Raw genomic sequence first — 24,345 nt, 5'->3', positions numbered from 1 at the left:
TCGACTATTTTAAATAGACGCTGCCGATGGACAATTGGAATCATAGCCAAGCTAGACATCGAAGTGTGAACATCCTCGTCATGCCGAAGAAGAGTTTGAAGAATGCTGCAAATAAGTGTCCTGGCCGTGGCCGTGGACGCTGACGCAAGGACGATCCATTATACCGACGTCTTTCAGCCTCTGAGTAACTTAAAAGTAACGTCTGTCGACGTGTGGCAACGATCGCGTAACGTGCCAACAACACGTTAATCATAGGTTAGAAATAAGTTTCGGGTACGCTAAACATTACCTCGGCGTGTCTCAACTTATGATTAACTTACAAGTAGCATGTGTTGACGTCTGTCAACGATCGCAGACCGTGCATACAACTTGTGGCCAGCGTAGCGGAACGTGTGAGTCATACGCCGGCATACGTCGTGAAATTTCAAGCATGAAAAAATTTGAGGACAACCAAAAAGTACAACGTTTAAAGCCAGCGTACAACGACGTATGGCAGTGTTTTTCAGCGTGCTCTCAATGTTATCAAAACTTACCCATAACGTATTCAACGTGTGCCAGCGTGAAAAAACGTGAAAAAATTCAAAAATCGGCATATGTTGGCTAAAACGTCAAGGTGTGACCGGGCCTTTACACACATTCCATTTAAGCCAGGTTCCTGTTTCCAGCCAGACTTTCCTACACCAGTATATAATTATTTATATATAAGAATCCCTTAATAAGCAAAATAAAATAATCGGTGATTCTATTATACTGAATAAAGATTAGAGATGATTGGGAAGGCCAATCTGTTTTGGGGAACAAGGGGTATTTTTACTGGGCAGAATGATTATTATCTTCCAATACAGAAAAGAGTAACAAGGTCATTTAAAATGCAAGTATATTATGAAAGTCGATACATGTTCAAGCACATAGATGTAATAATCATGTATTTGAGTTAATTTCCCATTAAAGAGTTATAACAATACTTTGTGCTTTATACTAAAAACATTTACTTTTTCAAGTTAATTATCAATCAAGTTAATTGGAAACATTTTATTATCTTTAATTTTTTATTACCCTTAAACCCATTATGCTAATTTTGGAGAAATTTGCATCACCAGCTACCTCCACAGGAATAAGTGGGAAATTTATCTCGTTGCATTTGGTGCTTTGGTGCATTTTAAATTTTTTTACACAAGTATGTAACGTGACAACAACGGGAATCATCAGATTATGTAACTGAAATTTCAGCTCACTTTTCACAGCCCCTCAAAAGGTCCTCCCTCACCCCCACCCCATCAAAGCTTCCCCCCTCACCCCACCCCCTTAAAAACTTCCCCAACCCCACCCCTTCAAAGCCCCGCCCCAACCTACCCTGTCATTGCTTCGCTCTCAATCCTGCATCCTCTCTCAGTTCCCCTCGTCCCGCCCTCTTTCAGCTTCCCGTTGTCCTGCCCCCTCTCGGCTTCTCCTCGTCCCGCCCCTCTCGGCTTCCTCTCGTCCCACCCTCTCTCAGTTCCCCTCGTCCCGCCCTCTCTCGGCTTCCTCTTGTCCTGTCCCCTCTCGGCTTCCCCTCGTCCCGTCCCCTCTCGGCTTCCCCTAGTCCCGCCCCTCTCGGCTTCTCCTCGTCCCGCCCCCTCTCGGCTTCCCCTCGTCCCGCCCTCTCTCAGTTCCCCTCGTCCCACCCCTCTCGGCTTCCCCTCATCCCGCCCCCTCTCGGCTTCCCCTCGTCCCGCCCCCTCTCGGCTTCCCCTCGTCCCGCCTCCTCTCGGCTTCCCCTCATCCCGCCCCCTCTCGGCTTTTCCTCGTCGCGCCCCTCTCGGCTTTTCCTCGTCGCGCCCCTCTCGGCTTTTCCTCGTCGCGCCCCTCTCGGCTTTTCCTCGTCCCATCCCCTCTCGGCTTCCCCTCGTCCAACCCCCTCTCAGCTTTCCTTCGTCCCACCTGCTCCAGTCTCCCACCCTCCTGTGCCCCACACCCTTCAAATGCCGCAGCCAAGGAAAAACTACCAGCCTTTCCTTGCAAGGTTTTCTCAGTGGTTTCCTCTTCCTATGCTTATGGTGATTAAATTTGCAATGGGGTTACCCTGGATTTGGTCCCAAATCTAATATGGCTGCCAGAATCCAAAATGGCCACCAAAATAACTTAAATCAGCTATTTGCCATTTGTTTGTTCCACAAATATTTTTTTTGCTCTAGTGTGGGGCTAGAAAGCTTCAGAGATACGAATCTGGACACAGGTGCTCATCAGAGCTTTATTGGAATACTCGCAAATACAACCCGTCGCTTCTCTGGCAGGTCAATAAAGTGGAGCGGGGTGGGGGGAGAGAGAGAGACAGACACAGCAAGAGAGCGACAGAGGTGTGGAAGGAGGGGGGAGCGAGGAGGGGACAGAGTGAGGAAAAAATGGGTGGGGGAGAGGAAGAAAAAAAAAGACAGGTGAGGGGTGGAGGTGGGGTTAGTAAAGAGAATTGTATGTGACGTTTAATGACTGAACACGAACAAAAAACAAAAAAACCGTGTCAGAACAGCTGTACACACGACGATGCAACAGAGTTTGTAAAATAATCCGCTGGTACATCTGCAAAAAATAGATATTCCAATTCCAGAAAATTTGTGGGAAAATGAACCAAAAGCAATCACTGAAAACATTGAAGTACCGCTCGCTCACGTACGACCTTGTGATCCCATCGTGCGTGAACATCGAAAACGAAGCATTGCGACCAGATATCATACTTAGGTGCCAAAAAAAGAGAAGGCGGCATTGCTAATTGATGTGTTAATAGCAGTGATTTTGGACGAACGTTGTAGAAATGAAGAAGTTGACCAAATACCAAGACTTCAAGCATGAAGTGAAAATATCCTGGAAGCTGAAGAATGCCAAAGTTGGCCCAGTAATGATGAAAAACCACATGGGAATGATGACGAAGAACCTCACAGAGATATTAAAAACCATCCCTGGTAATATACCGACAAACAAACTGCAGTTGGAAGCCATCCTGGGCTCAGTAACGATCCTGAAGAGAGCCCTTGGTACAAAACTTTGAAAACAGAAAACTTCACAGCTTGGTCTGTGAATCGGGACCCCTTACCAAAATGAAGGTGGATACTTTGAGCCCGCCCTGGGAGGACTCCATTCCACATTCTGAAACTCCATATGTGTACACACACACACACACACACACACACACACACACACACACACACACACACACACACACACACACACACACACACACACACACACACACACACACACACACACACACACACACACACACACACACACACACACACACACACACACACTGCCTTTTATTAGTATAGATTAATATTTTGTAATGAAAGCAAATACAAAAGTGGAAAGGAAAAAAAAAAAGAAACTTTTTCACTTGCAGGAACAAAATTTTTTTCTTTGCTTGCAGAAACTACCAACTATTAATATTTTGGTGGAAGTATAACAGTATGTTTATATTAATATTTTGGTGGAAGTATAACAGTATGTTTATATTAATATTTTGGTGGAACAATAACAATATGTTTATTAATATTTTGGTGGAAGTATAACAGTATGTTTATATTAATATTTTGGTGGAAGTATAACAGTGTGTTTATATTAATATTTTGGTAGAAGTATGACAGTATGTTTATATTAATATTTTGGTGGAAGTATAACAGTATGTTTATATTAATATTTTGGTGGAACTATAACAGTATGTTTATATTAATATTTTGGTGGAAGTATAACAGTATGTTTATATTAATATTTTGGTGGAACTATAACAGTATGTTTATATTAATATTTTGGTGGAACTATAACAGTATGTTTATATTAATATTTTGGTGGAACTATAACAGTATGTTTATATTAATATTTTGGTGGAAGTATAACAGCATGTTTATATTAATATTTTGGTGGAACTATAACAGTATGTTTATATTAATATTTTGGTGGAACTATAACTGTATGTTTATATTAATATTTTGGTGGAAGTATAACAGTATGTTTATATTAATATTTTGGTAGAAGTATAACAGCATGTTTATATTAATATTTTGGTGGAAGTATAACAGTATGTTTATTAATATTTTGGTGGAAGTATAACAGTATGTTTATATTAATATTTTGGTGGAACTATAACAGTTTATTTCTATTAATATTTTGCTGGAACTATAACAGTTTGTTTATATTAATATTTTGGTGGAATGATAACAGTATGTTTATATTCATATTTTGGTGGAACTATAACAGTATGTTTATATTAATATTTTGGTGGAAGTATAACAGCATGTTTATATTAATATTTTGGTGGAACTATAACAATATGTTTATATGAATATTTTGGTGGAACTATAACAGTATGTTTATATGAATATTTTGGTGTAACTATAACAGTATGTTTATATTAATATTTTGCTGGAACTATAACAGTATGTTTATATTAATATTTTGCTGGAACTATAACAGTATGTTTATGTTAATATTTTGGTGGAACTTGCAGTATGTTTATATTTATATTTTGGTGGAAGTATAACAGTATGTTTAAATTAATATTTTGGTGGAAGTATAACAATATGTTTATATTAATATTTTGGTGGAACTATAACAGTATGTTTATATTAATATTTTGTGATGTAAACAAAACTGAATCGGGCATACTGCGTATGCAATTGCCGAAAAAAAGGACCCGTGTGAATTGTGCCGTCATGAATTGCAATTGCAGGTTATGAAGCACGGCGTTTCACTCAATGAATTTACACTTTCTGCACATTCCATAATTTTTTTCTTCACTCAATATATTCGTCCAAACAGTAGAAAAAGTTAAGTTTAATGCTTTGCTTAAATAAATACACTAAGGTATAAAAATCACTAATTTGTTAAAATTTTTGGATTTCACTCCAGATTTCGACTTATTTTGTTCACCAGATCCGATTCTCAAATCCGACATAATATTTCGATTATATACTTTAATTAGTCCATGAGAGTCGATCGTGTTTCCAAATCGATGCATAGGCCGAACAAAATAGTGGCTGAAGACTCCAGCAACCACAGAAGTCTGCCCACCATCTTGGAATGTTGGTGTGCCTCCATCTTGGAAAGGCTTATTTGGGTTTTTTTATGTGATAAGCACCCCATAAATTATCTTCAAAAGGGGTTTTTTACTTCACCCAAACACCCACTTTTCACTCTTGCACACAGTTTTGGAGGAGACACACTGATGCAAACTCACACATTGCCTTTTATTAGTATAGATACAATGGTCCAGAGAAGTACAATTTGGCCAAATTGGCTATTTGTTTTTCCAAGAGTCATCAATATTTTTTGTGACAGGGGAGCACAATGAATACATGCCTGTAATATCTCTATTATAATACCAAGCTTGCACACTAAAAACTCGGCTCGCCGTCACACGATCCCTATCAAAATGCTGTGGCACTTAGTGGACATGCCGACAATGTTTGGGAAGTCTTGGCGTTTCATAGTACCACTTGCATTTTGCACAATGCGTATTTTTGTCATTCCCCATGTACGGTCTGTCGTCTGCTACCAGCTATGTTGTACTGCTATCCCGTGCATGTGCACGGGTATCGCTAGTATTGTATACTAATATCCAAGTCACTGTCCGTCTGAGAGTTTGATGAATGGATTTGTGCACAATTGTCCGAACGTGCCGAACTCAGGTCTTCTAGAATGTCGCTGTCACTTTCCGATATTTCATCTTCTCCTCGATAAGATTCAGCACTTTTATCCTCTCTGTGTATGACTGGGGTTCTTTCTTCTCTTCTTCCTTGGAGGCTGGTCCTTCTCTCTCGTATCTTCTTGATCTGTATCATAATTGACATCTCCTGCATATAAATTGTATGCAGATGCAAATTGTATGACTAAACAAACCATACATACTGAAAACAATCAGAAACGACTGAACATGAGCACAAAATATCCAAAAGCAAACCCAAAATTACAAATGTAAACAACTGGTATTCTTTACTGTTGTTAAATGTACCTGGTGCTGCAAGCTTTGTCTTGCTGCTGATGACCAAAAGGCTTGGCGGAAACTGCGGACAGGTAAACCATATCGGCTGAATACCATCTTCAGTCTTCACCCAGCCTCTGTGTTCTATAGAAGGAAATGTGGTGTTTTGCTTTAGACACTGATACCAGATGATAGCTTGTAAGACATTTCTCTTGAGGTGTTCATCAGCACTACTCTCATCTGACAGGATGCTGGAACTAGATTTCACATTCTGCTTGTCGTACGTCCTGATGTGTGTGTTCACAAATTCCTCGTTCTTACTTCCAGCATACATGCAGGTTCAGAGCAATGTTTTAGCCTCTGCGATGTCTTCTACGGAAGAGGGTGATCTGCCCAGATGGAAGAGTAGATTACACTTCCTTTCATTCTCTATCTTCTTCAGTGGTTTCACCTTGCCAACTCCAAATGGAAATGAAGTTGTATCACACACTGTGATGCTGTGATAGGCCGGAAGTACTTGACAAAAGTACTCATCACCAAACCCGTTGTGTATAGACTTTACACTAATGTACCCCTCACGGTTAATCTTCATCAACCAGTCTTCTTTTGGGCTGCAAACAGAATAGGCATAGGTCTGCAGAACCAAGACATCTGTATCGGTTGCCTTTACAATCACAGGGTCTTCGACTTGGTGGCCTGGAGGACCAGCCTTGTTTGTGTCAGCTTTGTGGTGATTGCTCGGATCGAGTTTCTCGATACTGAGTGGCGTTATCAACGAGGTATTTTCCTCCTCAGTCACAGTTAATGGAATATTCAATTTGCATCTCACAGCATCATCTTTGTAGTGACCAACCAGAAATTTTATTAGTTCTTTTTTTGTTTTGGGGGGATTTCTCAGGAATGAGTCCCAATCTTTCCCCCTTAGTAAACTCTGGTCAGAGCTTGTGATGTGAGTTCTTCTTCCAGGTGTGCCACTTCGTGGAATACAAACGTTTAACAGAGCTGCTGCATATTCTCCCCAAGTATTAAGAGCAGGAACAGATTTCACAGCAGCCTGTCCATCAACTAACCAGTTTTCCCCTTCTGTTGGTTTCTCTCAAACAGAACCAGACCCTTCCATCAGATCATTCCTCAATGTTGCTTTTGATACTTGCTTCAAATCTTCCTCTGGTGTTGCTCGAGCCAGCAGGACAGAAGTCAGGGGATACGAATGAGCCTCTTCTGGAGATGTTGCTTTGCCAACCAGTAAATCAAAGGCCCGTCTGTCTTCTTTTAGAATGTTTATGGCCTTGGGGACTTTCTTGGCCTTCTCCATCCCAGTTTTAATCTTAGGCTTTGTTGCTCATTTTTCTCTAATCTTGCTCTTTAATCTGAGCTCATTTTGCAGAATTGTTGGAAGACCAATAAATTTATGGTCTCACCTAAATTAAAATGCAGACAAAGATCAATGATAATGTTTGAAATGGGTAGAAATGCCCCCACCCCTTCCAAATCATCAGTGATGCAGTAAAAATCACCCTGGGCAGATACAATTACTGTTCAAAGAGAACTATTGTGTACAACCAAAAACAATTTATTTTTGTGTCAAAAATATAATTTCTGGGACCAACAGAAGCTGTAAATATCCAATTTAAGTGATTTGGGTGGCTATTTGGGATTTTGGCAGCCATGTTAGACTTGAGGCCAAATCCAGGGTAGCCCCAGGGCAAATTTTAATTGCCATTGTCATAAGAAGACGAAACTACTGAGAAAACCTTGAAGGAACAGCTGGTAGTTTTTCTTTGGGATCTGGCGACGAGCCCTGGCACCTTTATGCCCCCGAGTTAAACTTTACATCACTAACTCAATTTTTCACTATCTGTGAAATGATCTTATACCTCCCAAACCCCAAGATTATTTTTGGCTGTGACTTCCCCTCCGCTCCCACCTCTTATTCATCTGTTTGTTGTGCCATCCTCCAAACAGTAATGATTCCATCTACATCTCTCTCTCAGAGAACATGGACAAACTTTTAACGAATTATCCAAACTCTCTCTTCCTCAAATGTTGCAATTACAATTGTCACCACACAAATTGGCTGGATATTGGTACCCCTCTCACCAGCCATGGTATTTCAGCAAAAGACTTCTGTGACGACATGGGACTGACTCGATCTGTAAAATTCCCACCCGGATTTCTCCCGATGGCATATCCTTTCTTCTGTACTTGGTGATGACTAACTTTCACACAAATGCCTCCTGCTCTTCCTCTGCTCTAATTGGTTCATCTGATCATATGCTTGTGAGAGTAAACATCTCTCTGGCTCTTCTCAAAGAGCTGCCTCAATGCCGGTGAGTCTGGCAGTTCACTCAGGCAGTTTGGCAAGGACTGCAAGTAACAATCTCTCTTCAGGACTGGTCTCCCATATCTATCGCACCTGATATTAACTCAGCCTGGGAATCCTTCCATATAAACCTGCTCTCTCTTATGCACAGATGCATCCCATCTTGTCTTCAGTTATCCTCCCTTTTTTCTCACCCATGGTACACTGAATCCTGTGATGAGGCAGTTGCTCTGAAACAACTTGCCTTCTCTTTCTGGAAGGCAAATCCGACCGAAGGCAATCTCAGATCATTCCAAAAAGCTCACAACAAGTGTGTCCACTCTCAGGAGAGCCAGAAAACATCTGTCCAACCTCAAGAATGACCTTTAAAACTTGGTCTCCCACCTCTAAAACTTGGTGGTCCCTGGGTAAGTCAGTTTCAGAAGTATGAATTTTATTCTTCTAGGAATGAATTTTATTCTTCCATGAATTTTATTCTTCACTTCTTCTTTCATATCCATATTACCTTGATCCATTTTTTTTTTGTCCAATCTTTCATTGTTTTAATGTATTTTTTTTTCCATTATGGCGTGTATCCGTATAGTGTAGTAGATCGTAGAAAAATCGTGCAAATTATGATACAAGCATCAAATTTGGCATTTATGTTCTCCAGGGCTTTCTGATCAAATCTGCCCGATTGGCCATTTGAAAATCCAAATTTTGAAAAAAAACAAAAAAACTTCAAAACAATTTGAAGTCACAGCTGGCTGAAATTCTTGAAGTGCAAGTGAACAAATATCCCAGACAGAGAACCAAGGGGAGATGCAGTCATCATTGATGGCTCAGCACTTATCAATGCCCTTCCTCCACGCACTTCAAAGATATTTGATGACTATGCTAAAGAAGACATCATCCCAAAGGTGGAATCCTATGGTGCCAGGTACGAGAGGGTGGACGTAGTGTTTGATGTGTACAAGAAGTCAAGTCTGAGGCAAGGTCGAAAAGGGGGCAAGGAATCAGAAGGAGAGTGACAGGAACCAGTAAGACCCCAAGTAACTGGAAAAGCTTTCTTCGAGATGACAGCAACAAGACTGAGCTGTTTCACTTCCTTGCGGAAAAGATGTGTGAAGCACAGATGACAAGCACAGTCATTGTCACAAAAGGAGAAGATGCCATTAGCAACACAAGGAAGTCACTGGATGCTATGTCTCCATGTTATCACGAAGAAGCTGACACTCGAATATTTGTACACGCCAGGGATGCAACGACGGATGGTAGCAAGTCCATTATCATTAAGGCTAATGACACGGACGTACTAGTCATAGCAATATCTGTACTGCCATCCTTACAGGAACTAGGTCTTGAGAACATGTGGATTGCCTTTGGCCAAGGAGCCAAGGCACGATGGGTTCCAGTCCATGAGGTAGTTTCTGCAATAGGGCCTGAGGAAGCTAGAGTTATTCCATACTTCCATGCATTCACTGGATGTGACGTCGTGTCTGCCTTCCGTGGTAAAGGGAAGAAAACTGCTTGGCAGACTTGGAACGTCTTTGATGATGTTTCTGAAACATTCACCAATCTCAGCCAGCAGCATCCAACATTGATTCGTGATCTTGACTTTTTGGAAAAAAATTTTTTTTTTCAAAATTTGGATTTTCAAATGGCCGATCAGGCAGATTTGATTAGAATCCCCTGGAGAACAAATGTGCCAAATTTGATGCTTGTATCATCATTTACACGATTCCTCTCAAAAATTGCTGTTATCTGCCCCACTAGTATTGCCATTGTCTTCTGGGTCACGTCCTCTGATACTGAGGAAGAGGTTAGAGGTCCCATGTGATGCTAGGAGTGAGGAAGGCTCCAACCCTAATCTCGTGACATGATTCTCTATTATGTGGATGGCTGCCATTTCACCTTGTTTGGTGGCCAACTTTTCTTTTTCCCCACACATGTTACAATCAGAGAAAACCTCTTTTAATATTTTTATTACCCAACCATGCTTTATGCGCAAACATTTATAATCTTGAATTTCTCTTTGGGGCTGTCAGATCCAAGTCGAGCTTATAAACACCAGATGGCCGAGGTGTGATTCAAACCCAGGTCCAACATTCCACTCCTAACGACCTGATGTTGCATTCACGGTCCCACTAATGCTGAGCTGGCATGCCGGGAATTAATAAACTCCTGAGGATAGGCCGAATCACACAAGTGATCTGAGCAGAATGGTGCCTCGTGCCCTGGTTCAAAATGTTACGTCTGCCGATCTCTTAAAGTGAATGTTACCAATTTTAACCTTCCCCAGGGATTTACCAAAGCCAAACAAAACAGTTTCTCATGCATGAGGTTTGCAATTGCGGGTCACCACACAAAACATGTTCTTACAGAATAACATTTTCTTTTTTCGTGTTTTTTTTTTTTTTTTTAAAGAAGGCACAGAACAATAGAAACAGAGAATCTCAAGACTATCGACAGCCACTAATACAAGCAAATAAATAAATAAAGGCGTACCTGCTATAACGAAAATGAAAAGCAATTAATACAGCATAATACAACATATGGCACTACGAGCACAATGGGGGACCAGGAGAGGTCTTTGCAAAGATACCGGTACTGAATCAAAATGGCTCCACTGAAACACGTCTCCAGGTCATGGCACGAACAGCACGGTCCAATGAGCAGCACGGATCAGCAGAGAGCAAACCATTCAACAGGACGAGGAGTGGAGAAAGCAAAGTTGCAAGAGTTTGTAGGGTGCCAAAGGAGAACAACGGGCATCACGTGCAGAGTGCAGAAGGCAAAGCCCGAGAGAGTGCCTTCTCCCTCCAACTGACTCACCCCAACTCAGCCCCCAGCCCCATGGGCGGTAAGCAATACATATTGTAGCATGCACAGGGTATGTGAACCTTGGTCATCAAGCAACATCGCTACCCTGTACACATGGGGTATGGCCTCGGATAACCGAGCGGTGATTTGCCAAATTAAAAGTCTCTTCTGGAAAGTGGAACTCTGTGCTTTTCCAATGACTTCCTCTTGTTTAATTTGCTCTGGCAGGAAGAGAAGCCTCCACTTTCAAGAAATCCACACTCACCTCTGAGCTGTGAAGTCTGAGTTTAAATCCCGATCCAACTCTAAATTGTCATACTTGTGTTTTTCAAGCAGGGTGGTTCATCAATGTGTATGCCGTCCATCGGATGGACATTAAACTTGTTGTCCCGTCTTCCTGCATTAGTTGGTAGATGGAAAAGATCACACTTGATAGCTCTAATCCTCAAGTTAAGATTATTAAAGGAATCTGATTTGGCATTTATTGTTTAAGCTGCAACAGAACCCTGCATCTCAACCCCAACTTGTAGTTTCTCATTGCTTCCACAGCTTGGTTTGTATCACGCAGTTTTTGCTTGAAGGATGTTTTGGAAATTGTTTCTCGGTTCTGTGCTGCTCTGCAGGTGTTTGACCTCCGTCAGTGCCACCGCCAGATGCAGCAGCAGGCAGCAACAGCGCAAGCAGCAGCTGCTGCACAAGCTGCAGCTGTGGCTGGAAACATTCCTGGTCCCGGCTCGGTTGGGGGAATCGCACCGGCTATCAGTAAGCTCATCGTCCCACCCGATCCATCTTGAGCACGAAGTTAGTTCACAGTGAGGACTTGACCGAGTGACATTGTCAAAGTTGGAGACATTCAGTAAGCCTAAACAAGCATAACTGTTCTAATAACATAAAAGTTATGTTATTTGCAGTAAGGACAAGAGATCAAAAAGGGTTTTTTTTAAAAAACGTTGTTTTAAATGCCATTTATTTATTTCCATTTGTTGTTGGTGGGGAGGGGGTGTGTTGGATTCTGAAGAGACCATTATTGAGTTCAGTGTCATCTGTTATGCTTTAATCATTGTATATCCTTCACCGCCACCCATTCGATGGCAGGTCTGTCGGCAGCTGCAGGCATTGGCGTAGACGACTTGCGTCGCCTCTGCATCTTGCGCATGAGCTTTGTGAAGGGCTGGGGTCCAGACTATCCCCGACAGAGCATCAAACAAACTCCTTGTTGGATCGAGATCCACTTGCACCGAGCGCTCCAGCTGCTGGATGAAGTCCTCCACACAATGCCCATAGGCGATCCAAGACCCACGGACTAAAGTCGTCGTCATCTCCAGTTTGAGCTGTGGGGTTTGTCCCTGTGACCCGATGCGATTTCTCGTGTGTCAGACTCGCCTGCTGAGCTGCGATGGAATCTTGTTGAGTTAGAGGTGAAGCATTTTGAAACTAGTGGTCGACAAGAAGGGCAGCGACACTCACAGATGTAGAGGCAATTCTTGTGCTGCCATTGTGCCCATTATATAAATGACAAATACCAATTACCGAATGACAAAGGTAGCTCAAGTATGATGCTTGTTTTCAATAATTATACGCGTTATGAACATGAACTGCTAATCTTTTCCACCTAATAGCAGCAGTGTCGTTTTTTTATGTTCTTTATCATTAAACATGATTAATTAATGGAATGGTTCACTATCGTGCAATGAGGAAAAAATGTATTTACAAAATAGCCAGTTTTGTGCTTGGAAACGACTCTGAAGTGAAATGGTCGTGCTTCAGTTCTTCATTTTTACACTGGCAAAAGCCCATAGTTTCAATCGCTCGAATATTAAGAGTGGTAAATGCGGTAGTTGAAAGACGGCCATCGTGTTTATTGTAGCATGCTGCCTTGCACACCGTTCTGCAACTTGCACGAGGCCATCGATACAAGAATGTGATGCATCAAGCGGACACTCAAGCCGACCTATCGACATCCCTGGCTCGGCAGCAACTTATGGAAGGGTACAGCCATTCTAAAATTCGGATGTCGGGTGATTATCTGTTGTACTTTAATTCACATCACCTATGCCTTATTGTATAAACTTTGCCACTGTATTACACACGCTATATGTGAAGACGGTTCGGTCACCAAGTAGAATTTCCGGAGTTTTTGTTTTGTTTTGTTTTTAGTTTTTGAACCTTTGTCGATGATTTCCCGATGTGTTGGGTAGGGTGCAACCTTGAAATACCTGGGATTTTCAAATGTTTTTGACCCCAATTAATTTCGGACAGCATTATGGTTCATCATTTTGCACTCCCACTGGTGGTGTTTTGCATCTGACAAGTGTAACTGCATTAGGTATCTAAAAGCCTGACGTGGGGAATTATTTGGTGAACAAATTGCTTTTTTTTAATCCCTTTTTCTTTTTAAGCTTTTAAGATTTCATCTCAGAATTTTAGATCTCAGATTTCGAGTATCAATCAGTTAATGGAAGCTTTGTCACACCAGTCTTTGGAGATTAATATTTCTCCACCCCCCCCCCCCCCCGTTTGCTCTTCTCGTGATTGAGAATTTAAATTTACGAATTACCCTAAATGCAATTTAAAATAGCTTTGTAAGTACAGTTGATTACTGTGCAAGATTGTCTCCTGCCTTTGCCTGTGCCTCTTCCATGGCATGAATGGAGTGCTGTTCTATGTGAATGTACAATATCGGTCAATGTATGTTTTATTCTGCTTTTTCGGTTATCTCTTCATCAGGATCTTAACAGCCAGGTTCAAGGCTATATGCAAACCCATGAGGTAATGTTGTTTTCATTGCATGTATCGTGCCGGCTTACACCTGCCACGGCAATGGGTGCACACACTGCTCACATCGTACCGTGTCGCAGGACGCTGTGTGGAACCTTCCGCTCACCTGTTTATAAAGTATGTACCGCGTTCACCGTAAAATACCTGTGCAACGATTGGCAAGTCACTAAAGCGTAAAATGTTCTTACTAACAAGAGTATTTTTTTATTTGCATCGTGTTGTATGTTCCGTCATGCCATAGTGTTTTATGCAATGTTTTAGTTCAATGCCTGTACAGTACGCACTAACCAAAAGCCAAGGGTATCATCCTGGATCACTGGGGTTGTGAGCAGAATGCAGTCAAAGCCTTATTTTTGTACAAACATGGAAATTTTAACTTTTGTTTTTCTATGAGTCTTTCGCGTTTCCTTCTGCACGTTTCCCTTTACGTTTTTTTTTTTTTTTTTAAACTTTTAAGTGTGAAGCACCAAACACTGCTCCTGTGCAGTGGACATGGAATCTCCACACTTATTCTGTCTAGGTTCTTGCTAATCGTGGGGGGTTTTTTATGCATTTTTATTCAATGTCATAATTCATTCAGTTTTTAGTTTTCTTTCACACCCTTTCTACAGCAACATTGATCTTCCAGTGGCTTGTGCTTTTATTTTTTAACTTTTGAAATCTGCTTCAATACAAGAAATAAACTAAATATTTCATATCAGTATGAAGTGCATTGGCCTTTCAGCATCACCGATCAGAATCCGTGACTTGATGAAAATCCCATATTCTGTGTTAATTCGTCCATTGTCGACTGTCATTGGAATTTATGTTAAATGTACACTGATATCACCTTGTGTCTTTTTGACTTGTGTTGTATAAGTAGAAATTCAGGGAAAATGTTAACTGCAGTCCCATTATAAGAAACACTCATCGGACACAAAATCCAGGGACTAACGTATCATCTGCACCCAAACTCTAATGTTGTGTACCGAACATGACATTATCTCCCTGAACTCAACTTCCAATTCACGATACCTTTTTAACATCTTTTCAGACGCCTCCACATTCTCTTCATTGTACTGACTTTTCTCCCAATATCACTTGCCTTGTGAATTAGACCAACTTGTAATATCTGGTCGCAACTGTGCCATGCAGATGGTCTCTGGAAATCGTTTCACTTGATATGCCACCTTTTGCCAATCACTGGCTATTACAAACACACCTCCCTCCCTCCTACCCCTACCTCTTCCAACCTGTCCTTTCCACACAACGCTTCACCACACCGTTTCCTTCCTCTTTCTCTACATTCATCTTTTCATCTCTATCACCCTGTCCTATCCCATCATTGCCACCTCTGAGCGACAATGGTAGGTTCAAAATGAACAGAGGTGATGCAGACCTTGACTGGAACCGTACAGAAAATATTACCCTTTATTAAAACGTCTCAACATATGTCCATCTCATTTACAAACGACGATGGGGTTGGCAGGCAATAGATATCACGGCACAGATCACGAGAGCCAATTTGTACTTTCATGACACAATGGTACTCTGATGAAGATGCTTTGAGACAGCATTTGAAACCCAAAGAAGACTGTTAAATGACACAATTATGCTTGTATTACAAATCCATGAGCCCAACATTCTAAAAACCCATCTTAAAAGCATGGATATATTGCTGCGGCTGCCTAAGCATTCTCTATTGATGGCATGCTTTACAAGGCATTGGAGGGATGATCTACAATGGGCATGTGAAATGGGGTCAGGGCCAATGTATGTTGTGTATACACACACACACACACACACACACACACACACACACGTGCACACGTGCACACGTGCACACGTGCACACGTGCGCACATACCTTTAACAGCCCCGATTATTACCATCTTGTGGGGTCAGCTAGGAAATGCTTTTTGTCCCATATTTCAAGAACCACAAATTCTCCAATCTGCTTTCTCAACAACCGTCTCAAAGAGGTTCAGTCACTGAAACTCATGGGTTTCTTGCAATGATCTCTCTGGGCCAAAGAACATTTTAATATTGGCCTCCAAATCCAGACACCGACTGGGCATCCTCCATCGTACAAAGTCCTTTCTTGGCACACCTGAGCTCCTCTCCGCCTACATGGCTTTATCCGCAGCTTGATGGAATACTGCTCTCCCCTCTGGGCTGGCTCCCCTGCCTCACATCTTGCTCAGCTTGATGCCATGGAAACCAAGGCTTTCAAGATCATTGGAATATCTCGCGATGAAGCCAAGTCGATGGGCCTATCGCTCCGCCATCGCTGACGGGTCGGTGGTCTCTCTTTTCTTCCACTGAATTTCAGGTCTTCCACCCTCTGCCCTTTCCGTGCTCTGTCCTCCCCAAATATCTGCAGGGCACACGTGGTCCACCAGCAACCCCTCCTTTTTTTTTTTTGACGTTCACCCTAAACAAGGCTGAAAGCCACTATTTGTAAAGGTCTACAAAGAAAAAAAAAAGAGGAAAAACAGGCAAAAACCTTCACTTGGTCCTGAAACAAGAAAACCTCTTCATCGGACCACTGTGCAGGAGGGGATAACTAGGCGAGGTGGAAAAAATTAATTTTCCTACAGTTAGGCCAACCCAAGTCAGGAGCTGAGGTTGCTGGCAGAATGCCCATCGCCGACCCCAACAGACTCCACTGAGAAGGCCATGCCACACACTGTGAGTCGCAAGCTCCGTGGAGAAAAAATGAGGGAGGGAGTAGGACCCGTGTCAACAGGATACCCCCTTCTGAGACATAGCGGTAGTACCACATGTCTTTTAGAAGGGGCCTATCCCCACGAGCCCAGCCATACCATGGATCGGACACTGCATGCAGTCGACCAGTCCATGGGAGGCGGGCCATCGCTCGAGACACCTTGTGAATCGTGGTCGACTTCAGCCAGTGTGGTGTCGCCTTGAGCAGTGTGTATGTTGAGAAGGCCTGGTATGTCGAGAAAAACCTCCTCGTGAAACTGCCTAAATCCCGAACCACTGCTCACCTACACTCATTTATTCCTCTCTCTTCCTGTCTGCGGAACCACCTCTCACACACTCTTAAATCTCATTCTCTCTCGGTCTTCAAGACAGCTGTTCACCATCTCAGGTTCATCACCACCACCACTGCATGCAAATCTATAATATTTTCTATACCCGTTAAACCACCCTCACCCCTCCCAGGGTTTTGCTTGTGTATCCATCTTGTTGTCCCCAAACCCTCATCGTTACCTGCATCCCTTGTTTGTCTGTCTCCCTCTCCCTTCTCTCTCCATCCTGCTATTAGTGTTTCCCCTTTTTCCAGCTGTTCCCTTTGTTATGTTGTGTCCTGGTCTGTTCTGTGTCCTAGCTCTTTCATGAACATGAACCTAGACCATGTATAAAAACCCCCAGGGTGGTCAGGCATAGCATTCAACCAAAAGTGGCAGGAATTTGGAATTTAGCCAAGGTGCCAATAACTTACCTACTCTTCATGAAGAACACTGTGGAATATTTAACATCAACCAACTAATGCCAGCAGAGGGGATACCAAGCTTAACATTCATCAGAAGGACGGTGCACTTAGTGATCAAAAACGTTGCCCAAAAAGCACCAATTTGACAGTTCATAGTCAGGTCGGGAATCGAACCCAGACCTGACACCTCAAAGGCAAATGCGCTAACTCTGCACCATGTAATCAGATGGAATGATCTTGAAACCATGGTCATGACATTAAACGTGTGTGATCCATTCTAGGTAGAGCCAGGAGATGGCGCACTGAACCAATGTGTACAAATCGTGCAGTATTTGTGGCCAAGCACACGGGTACATCGCAAGTTTACTAGTTAAGTTTTAAATTTCATCAAGTTGCGTTGATTGTGAAAGAAAAATTGCACTGGACGCCATAACATCTTAGACAACTACTCTTGCATTGGATTTGTACTTAGATTCTGAGTACCACGTGCGGAGTGTCTTCAGAATGGAATAAACCAATAGGTTTATCGGAAGATTAATCAAAAAGTGTAGTTTATTTAGCAAGGATAAAGCACTGAGATAAATTGCGCCGTCTCTACTCCCGGTTGATGCTTTGACATGTAGCATTTCTTTGGTTTATGCAGAGGCACAGCCGGTAGCACAGCACGCGATGCCATGCGCATCGCGTGCACGCAAGAAACCATCGCACCCTTCCCCGGTGTGACATTCGTATGTGCAGCCTACTGCTCCACAGCCATCTGTTGCAGTCGCTCATTAACTGACGAAAACAGCCTGGGACATCTCGTCCCCATGGAAATAAACAAGATGGGATAGGCCATAGTCCGAATCTTGGTGCGTCTACAGCTTAAAATCCAATTGCATGACGTCTTGATCGTGCTTGTGCTGCTGCGAACACTATTGACGCGTCGTGCATGCAATAAACTTCCTTCATAGAATCGGAACCGACTATAAACTCTCCTGGTTTTATACTTGCAAGGTCTTGTGCTGCGAAGAGAATCCTATATTGTGATTTGGAGGAATCAACTTGCATGGAGAGTCTCTCTTGGGGTTGTCTAAAGCTTTTGAATGAAACGAGACAACCTGCATACATTGGTGGATTTTTCCAAAGGGGTTTCCAACTTCCGAACTCTTGCCAGTACAGCTGAATTCCATCACCTTTACCTTTAGCCTTTGGCCAATGAAGGCACAGACTATCTATATAGAGTACCGTTAAATATTGAAATCAAACAAGTTTATATTGTTTTTTTTTTTTGCAAGGCACCAAACTTTTTTGTAGGATGAAATGCACTGGCCAACTTCGACCCACATTTCACAAAAATATGTTTTGCACAATAAATTAGTAAAATTTGGATTAGACATACGCAGTGCAAGACAGGATGTCATGAGTGCCTTGGTAATTGTAGTCAAGGAGAAGGAATCCGCCAAAGTATTTCAGATGGAATACCAACTACTGGAAATGTACTATGATGGCCACAACTTGTTTATCTGATAGGGTGATGCCAAATTTCGCTTTGTCATGTGTAGGTGATGATGTCACCTGTGGACTTATCTCTAAATGTAGTTTTTATGATTTGGTACAAAATTACTTTGAACGTGTGCTGTCCTTACTTATGGCACGTGATGTGTGATATATATATTTGTGACAAAACGTGTTCGGTATTAATGTATTTTGTGGAGATGTTTTTCTTTCACCGAGTGGAATGATTGTTGATGTGAATATTGTTTGAATGGACTTGAAGTTTATTGTATGCACAACTGTGATTGTTTTATTCAGGTGTGTAGTGCTGCTGGAGCGCACCGGAGCGTTGCTCCGGCACCTCAGTCCATCCGAGGCAGAGCTTAACTCCTCAACAGTCAAAAATATAAGAAAAAAAAGACCCACATGAAAATCAATTAAGCATTTTCAACTGAATATATGTCAGCATTATTTATTTACCTGCTTCATGATTGCATTTATGCATTTTTCTTCATTTGGATAAAAAAAAAAAACATACCATACTTAGTACACAGGCCCTCGCAAATGTCAGCTTGTTTATCGCATGTAAACTATTACCGACTTTCCACCATGCATTTTCGACTGTTCTGACAGCTCCGATAAGTCCCCTACAATTACCATCGCTCATTAAACCCTCATTATTCCTCACTCGATCTTCCTTCATCCTTTATTCATTTTTTTTCTTTTTCTTCTTTCTTCAATTTTCTCAAAAAAAAGTTGAAATTGACAAAAGTATTTGATCTTCACAATTCTTTATTTCACTGTTAATATTACAGAACTTTTGTTTTGGATTCAGAACTTAATATATCCTTTTAAATCAGAAAATAAGAAATGTTATTGACAAAAATATTGACACCTTTGAGTAAATATTTGGTAGCACGGCCTTTGGACAAAATAACTGCAGTCAAGTACTTCCGATATCCATCAATGAGCTTCCCACACCTCTCTACTGGCAGTATGTCCCACTCTTCTTGTGCAAACTGTTCCAGTTCTCCCAGATTTGAAGGGTGCCTTCTCCCAACTGCTGTTTTCAGATCTCCCCAAAGGTGTTCAATGGGATTTAGATCTGGACTCATTGCTGGCCACTTCAGAACAATCCAGTATTTTGGCTTGAACCATTCCTGGGTGCTTTGTCAAGTGTGTTTGGGGTCATTGTCCTGCTGAAAGTACCATGACCTTCGACGGAAACCCAGCTTTCTGACACTGGGTTGAACATTGCACTCCAAAATGCCTTCTTGGTAATCTCCTGATTTCAAGATGCCATGCACACATTCAAGGTACCCGGTGCCAAAGGAAGCACAGCAACCCCAAAACATCACTGAACCTCCTCCATGTTTGACTGTGTTCTTTTCTTTGAAGGCTTCATTTTATTTTCTGTAAACAGAGATGATGTGCTTTCCCAAAAAGCTCTAAATTAGTTTCATCTTTTCACAGGACATTCTCCCAGAAGGATTTTTGGCTTGTTCAGGTGTGTTTTGGCAAACTCTAGTCAGGCTTTCTTATGTCTCTCTCTCAGCAGTGGGGTGCTCCTGAGTCTCCTACCATAGAACCCCCTTTTATTGAGTTGGCGACGGATGGTGCGAGTTGAAACTGTCGTACTTTGTGTCTGAACGTCAGCTTGAATCTGTTTGGCAGTTGATTGAGGTGCTTTCTCCACCATTTGAACAATCCTTCGTTGCAATTTTCGATCAACTTTACTCTTGTGGCCACGTCCAGGGAGGTTGGCGACAGTGCCATGGGCCATAAACTTCCTGATAACATTGCGTTTGATGGACACAGGAACATCAAGGTCTCTGGAGATGGACTTGTAGCCTTGAGATTGTCCATGCTTGGCAACAATCCTGTGTCTGTCCTCCTCAGACAATGCTCTGGTTTTCTTTCTTTTCTCCATGCTCATTGTGGTACACACAGCGATACAAAACAGCATAATGACTCCTTTGCTCTCTTCAAACTGGTTGAATGAGTGATTTTTTTTATATTGTGGGCACCTGCAACTCACCACAGGTGAGTTAAATTCCAAAGTAAAGGAAAATCACCTGCTTGAAATCTAATTATTTCTCACAACTTCTAAAAGTTGCCTATAATAATGTCCAGGCCAATTTAGGATTTCTGTGTGGAATAAGCTGAGGTTTAGTCAATTTTTTCAGCTGTTTTGTTTTGTTCCACTGCAAACCAAAGAAATTTTCTTTCACCGAGTTGAATGATTGTTGATGTGATTATCCTTTGAATTGACTTTAAATGTATTTGCATGCACAACTATGATTGTTTTATTCAGGTGTGTTGTGCTACCCGAGTACACCGGAGTGCGGAGCACAAGTGCATATGTGGATGCCAAAAGATTTTTTTTGATTTCAACAATTTTATGGAAAAATTGGTGTGTTATTTGAAAAAAGTGCAAGGGTGCCAATATTTTTTGCCACAACTGTTTGTGCACCACCGAGTGCTGTTCTCGTTTGATAATGCAATGGTCTTTTGAAGATTGCATGGGGATTCTCTTTGGCCCTTCCTCATGTTCTGGCTATTCATATGAGAGCGAACACACAACCTGGAACCGTGTCTCATCCATAAAGATGGTGCAATATAAAACCTGATCCTCCTGCTTTTGCGATGACATTTTGGAGTCATTGACAGAAGTTCACCAACTTTTCTGTCTCCAAGTGCAAACAAATAAATATGAACAAGACGATACCCACAGGAAGACCACTTGTGTGACCAAAGAACCGAGCTGAAGCACGCCTTATTTTGCAGAAGGGATATTTTGCATTTTTCCAAATGAACTGTTTTTTATTCATAACTGAAGAGATCAAACTAAACACTGTTTTTTGTTGATGGAAGATATATGTCTGGAATACCTGCAAAAAACATGTACAGATCAAAATTCACTGGTTGTAAAAGTAATCAGCCCCTTAGGTCAGTACTTGGTGAAAGCACCTTGTGCTGCAATGACTGCTATGAGTTTTTGTGGGTAGGTCTCTACCATCTTCACACAGAGATGGTGAAATCTTTGTCCATTTTCACGTGAAAATTGCTCTAGTTCTACCAAGTTTGATGGGGATCGTCGATGGACTGCAATCTTCATGTCTCACCATAAATGTTCAATTGGGTTCAAGTCAGAACTTTGACTGGGCCACTCAAGAAAATATTTTTTTATAATTATTTCGCCACTTGAGTGTGGCTTTAGCTTTGTGCTTGGATCATTGTCCTGCTGAAATATGAATCTCCTACCCAGTTTCAGATTTGTGGCTGACTCAAACAGGTTTTCATCAATAATTTTGGACTTTGCACCGTCCATTGTTCCTTCTATCCTGACAAGCCTGTCAGTCCCTGCTGATGAAAATCAGCCTCATAACATGATGCAACCACCTCCATGCTTGACAGTAGGGATGGTGTTGATTGGGTGATGTGCAGTGTTCGGCTTGCGCCAGACGTAACACTTTGAATTTAGACCAAAATGTTTAATTTTTGTCTCGTCTGATCACAAAACATTTCTCCACATGCCTGCAGTATCATTAAGATGCTTTATCACAAACTCCATATGAGCTTTTAGACGTGTCTTTTTCAATAATGGCTTCTTTCTTGCCACCTGTCCATAAAAACCAGCTTTGTGAAGGGAATGGGATATTGTTATATTGAGGAACACTGACCCCCCTCTCAGACATAGAGCCTTGCAGATATTTCAAAATCAATCTTGGATTTTCAGTGACATCCCGAACTAGTTTCCTGCTTGCTTGGCTGCTGAGTTTGGATGAGCGACATGATCTGGGTAGAATCTCGGTGGTATGATACGTCTTCCACTTGCTCATGATGGACTTCACCATACTCAAAGGGATAATGAGTGACTTTGAGATCTTCTGATAACCCTCTCCTGAACAGTGTTTCTCCACCACTTCATGTCTGACTTCTTTAAAAAGCTCCTTGGTCTTCATGTATGCCTTTTTGGTTGACCAATTGAGTTTCACCTTAAAACTCCTTAGATAAGTGGGGGAGCTTAATTTTTAAATTAAACCTTTAATTATGTACAGGTGAAACCTATTGCACTTATTTTGTGACCTTTATAACAAATAATTTGCTCCTGAAGTGATTTAGGGTTAATTAGATAAAGGGTTTGAATACTTATCCAACTGAGAATCGTCTGATTTTCTCTATCTAATTTTATCGGCATTTTTTAGCCTCTTCATTTTGTAGTGGTTTGTGAAGATTCGATATGTTAAGTTTGATTTGAAGGAATCATGAAATAAGCTCAGGTGGCATCAAAATGTGAAAACTTTGGAGGGAGGTGAACACTTTTGCAGGCCACTATACCTCAAGTTGTGTTTGTGTGTTCTTCACATGAAAATTGCTCTAGTTTATGGATATAAATGGACATAATTATGGACGTAAATGTCCAGTTAGACACACCACAACAAATCGTAAATGAGTGATTAGATCTTAACAAATCAAATATTCTCAGATTATTTAACAGCAGTCGAATTAAGATCAATATTTAGTATATTTAAAAACAAAAAAATGAAAGAAGTTTGGCAAATCATTCACAGATTATTGGAAAAGGATGATCAAGAGGAACTCCCAATCCAACACATGGAAGCAATCTGGGCATAATTGGCCATATAATGTGTAAAGAGAAACCTAAGTAAGTTCATTGAAGAAAAGACAATGACATCATCAAAAATTATGTTTGCCAACAAAGGGGTGGAAATGATCGGTGTGGAGAAAATACTGCAATAGAAGGAAGTGTGGGGTAAACTTCCAGAAACGATACAACAGAGAGCTACCAAGGGTTGTGTACACTTTACAAAAATAGCTTTATAGTTGGAGGAGATAGAGAAACATGTTAAAAGGGGGAATTGTTGATTTGAAAAAAAAAGTTCAAATCAATAATCCAAAAGTAATTGTAAACAATCCAGAGACAAGTGATTCTTCAAAACGGCTTCAAACACAATATGTTATTGTTCCAATTGACAAAGCAAATAATAATATTGCATTTGTATGCAAAACATTCCACATTCAAACACTTTTCGAAGAATTGGGCTTACAGAATAGACTCCCAAAGACCGATAAAATAAGTATCGCCAATAAAATAGACTTGTTACAATACCATGTAAATCACTCAAACGCAAAAGACTGTTAGTTCCAGATGAACATCATAAATTACCATTCATTTACTGGATCCCAAAAATGCACAAAAACCTGTGGGGGAAAAATTTATATTAATGTATTTTAAATTGTAACAAATGGAGTTTCAGAAATGTAACTTTTATGCTGCAAATTGAATTGGCTGTCATTTCTGGCCAAAAGACTTTTGCCCTAAATGATAAGAAATGTGTTGTTCTGGAGCAGAGTGACCGAGCTGATAAATGAACCTTTGCTTAGAAAATGTACAAAGTGGCTTTTTGTCTAAAGGACACGTCTACAGTCTGGGTGAATATCCCCCAACCTCTCTCTCATGGAAGTATAAAATGTTTTGAAAGACACATTTTCTGAGTACGAGCATGTGAGGAAGTATAGTTTCTCAGTGGCTCGTACTCCTTGGAACTGACCA

General features: G+C 41.4%; 1 protein-coding gene across 5 annotated transcripts in view; it reads left to right on the top strand.

The window, feature by feature from the left end:
• The window catches only part of SMAD4 (SMAD family member 4), an 80,002-nt gene extending 65,449 nt beyond the window's left edge, over positions 1-14,553 (top strand). For all 5 annotated transcript variants that reach the window (XM_085847268.1, XM_085847271.1, XM_085847269.1 and 2 more), the window contains 2 exons: positions 11,699-11,837; positions 12,171-14,553. In XM_085847268.1, coding sequence (XP_085703394.1) covers positions 11,699-11,837; positions 12,171-12,382 — 351 coding nt within the window. In that variant the 3' untranslated portion in view covers positions 12,383-14,553. The remainder of the gene's footprint in view (positions 1-11,698; positions 11,838-12,170) is intronic.
• The last annotated feature ends 9,792 nt before the right edge of the window (positions 14,554-24,345 follow it).

This window comes from Eptatretus burgeri, chromosome 11 (genome assembly GCF_056783735.1).
Source record: "Eptatretus burgeri isolate ZD-2024b chromosome 11, Ebu_testis_v1, whole genome shotgun sequence".
Classification (NCBI taxonomy): Eukaryota; Metazoa; Chordata; class Myxini; order Myxiniformes; family Myxinidae; genus Eptatretus; species Eptatretus burgeri.
This window is presented reverse-complemented; position numbering and strand designations above follow the sequence as displayed.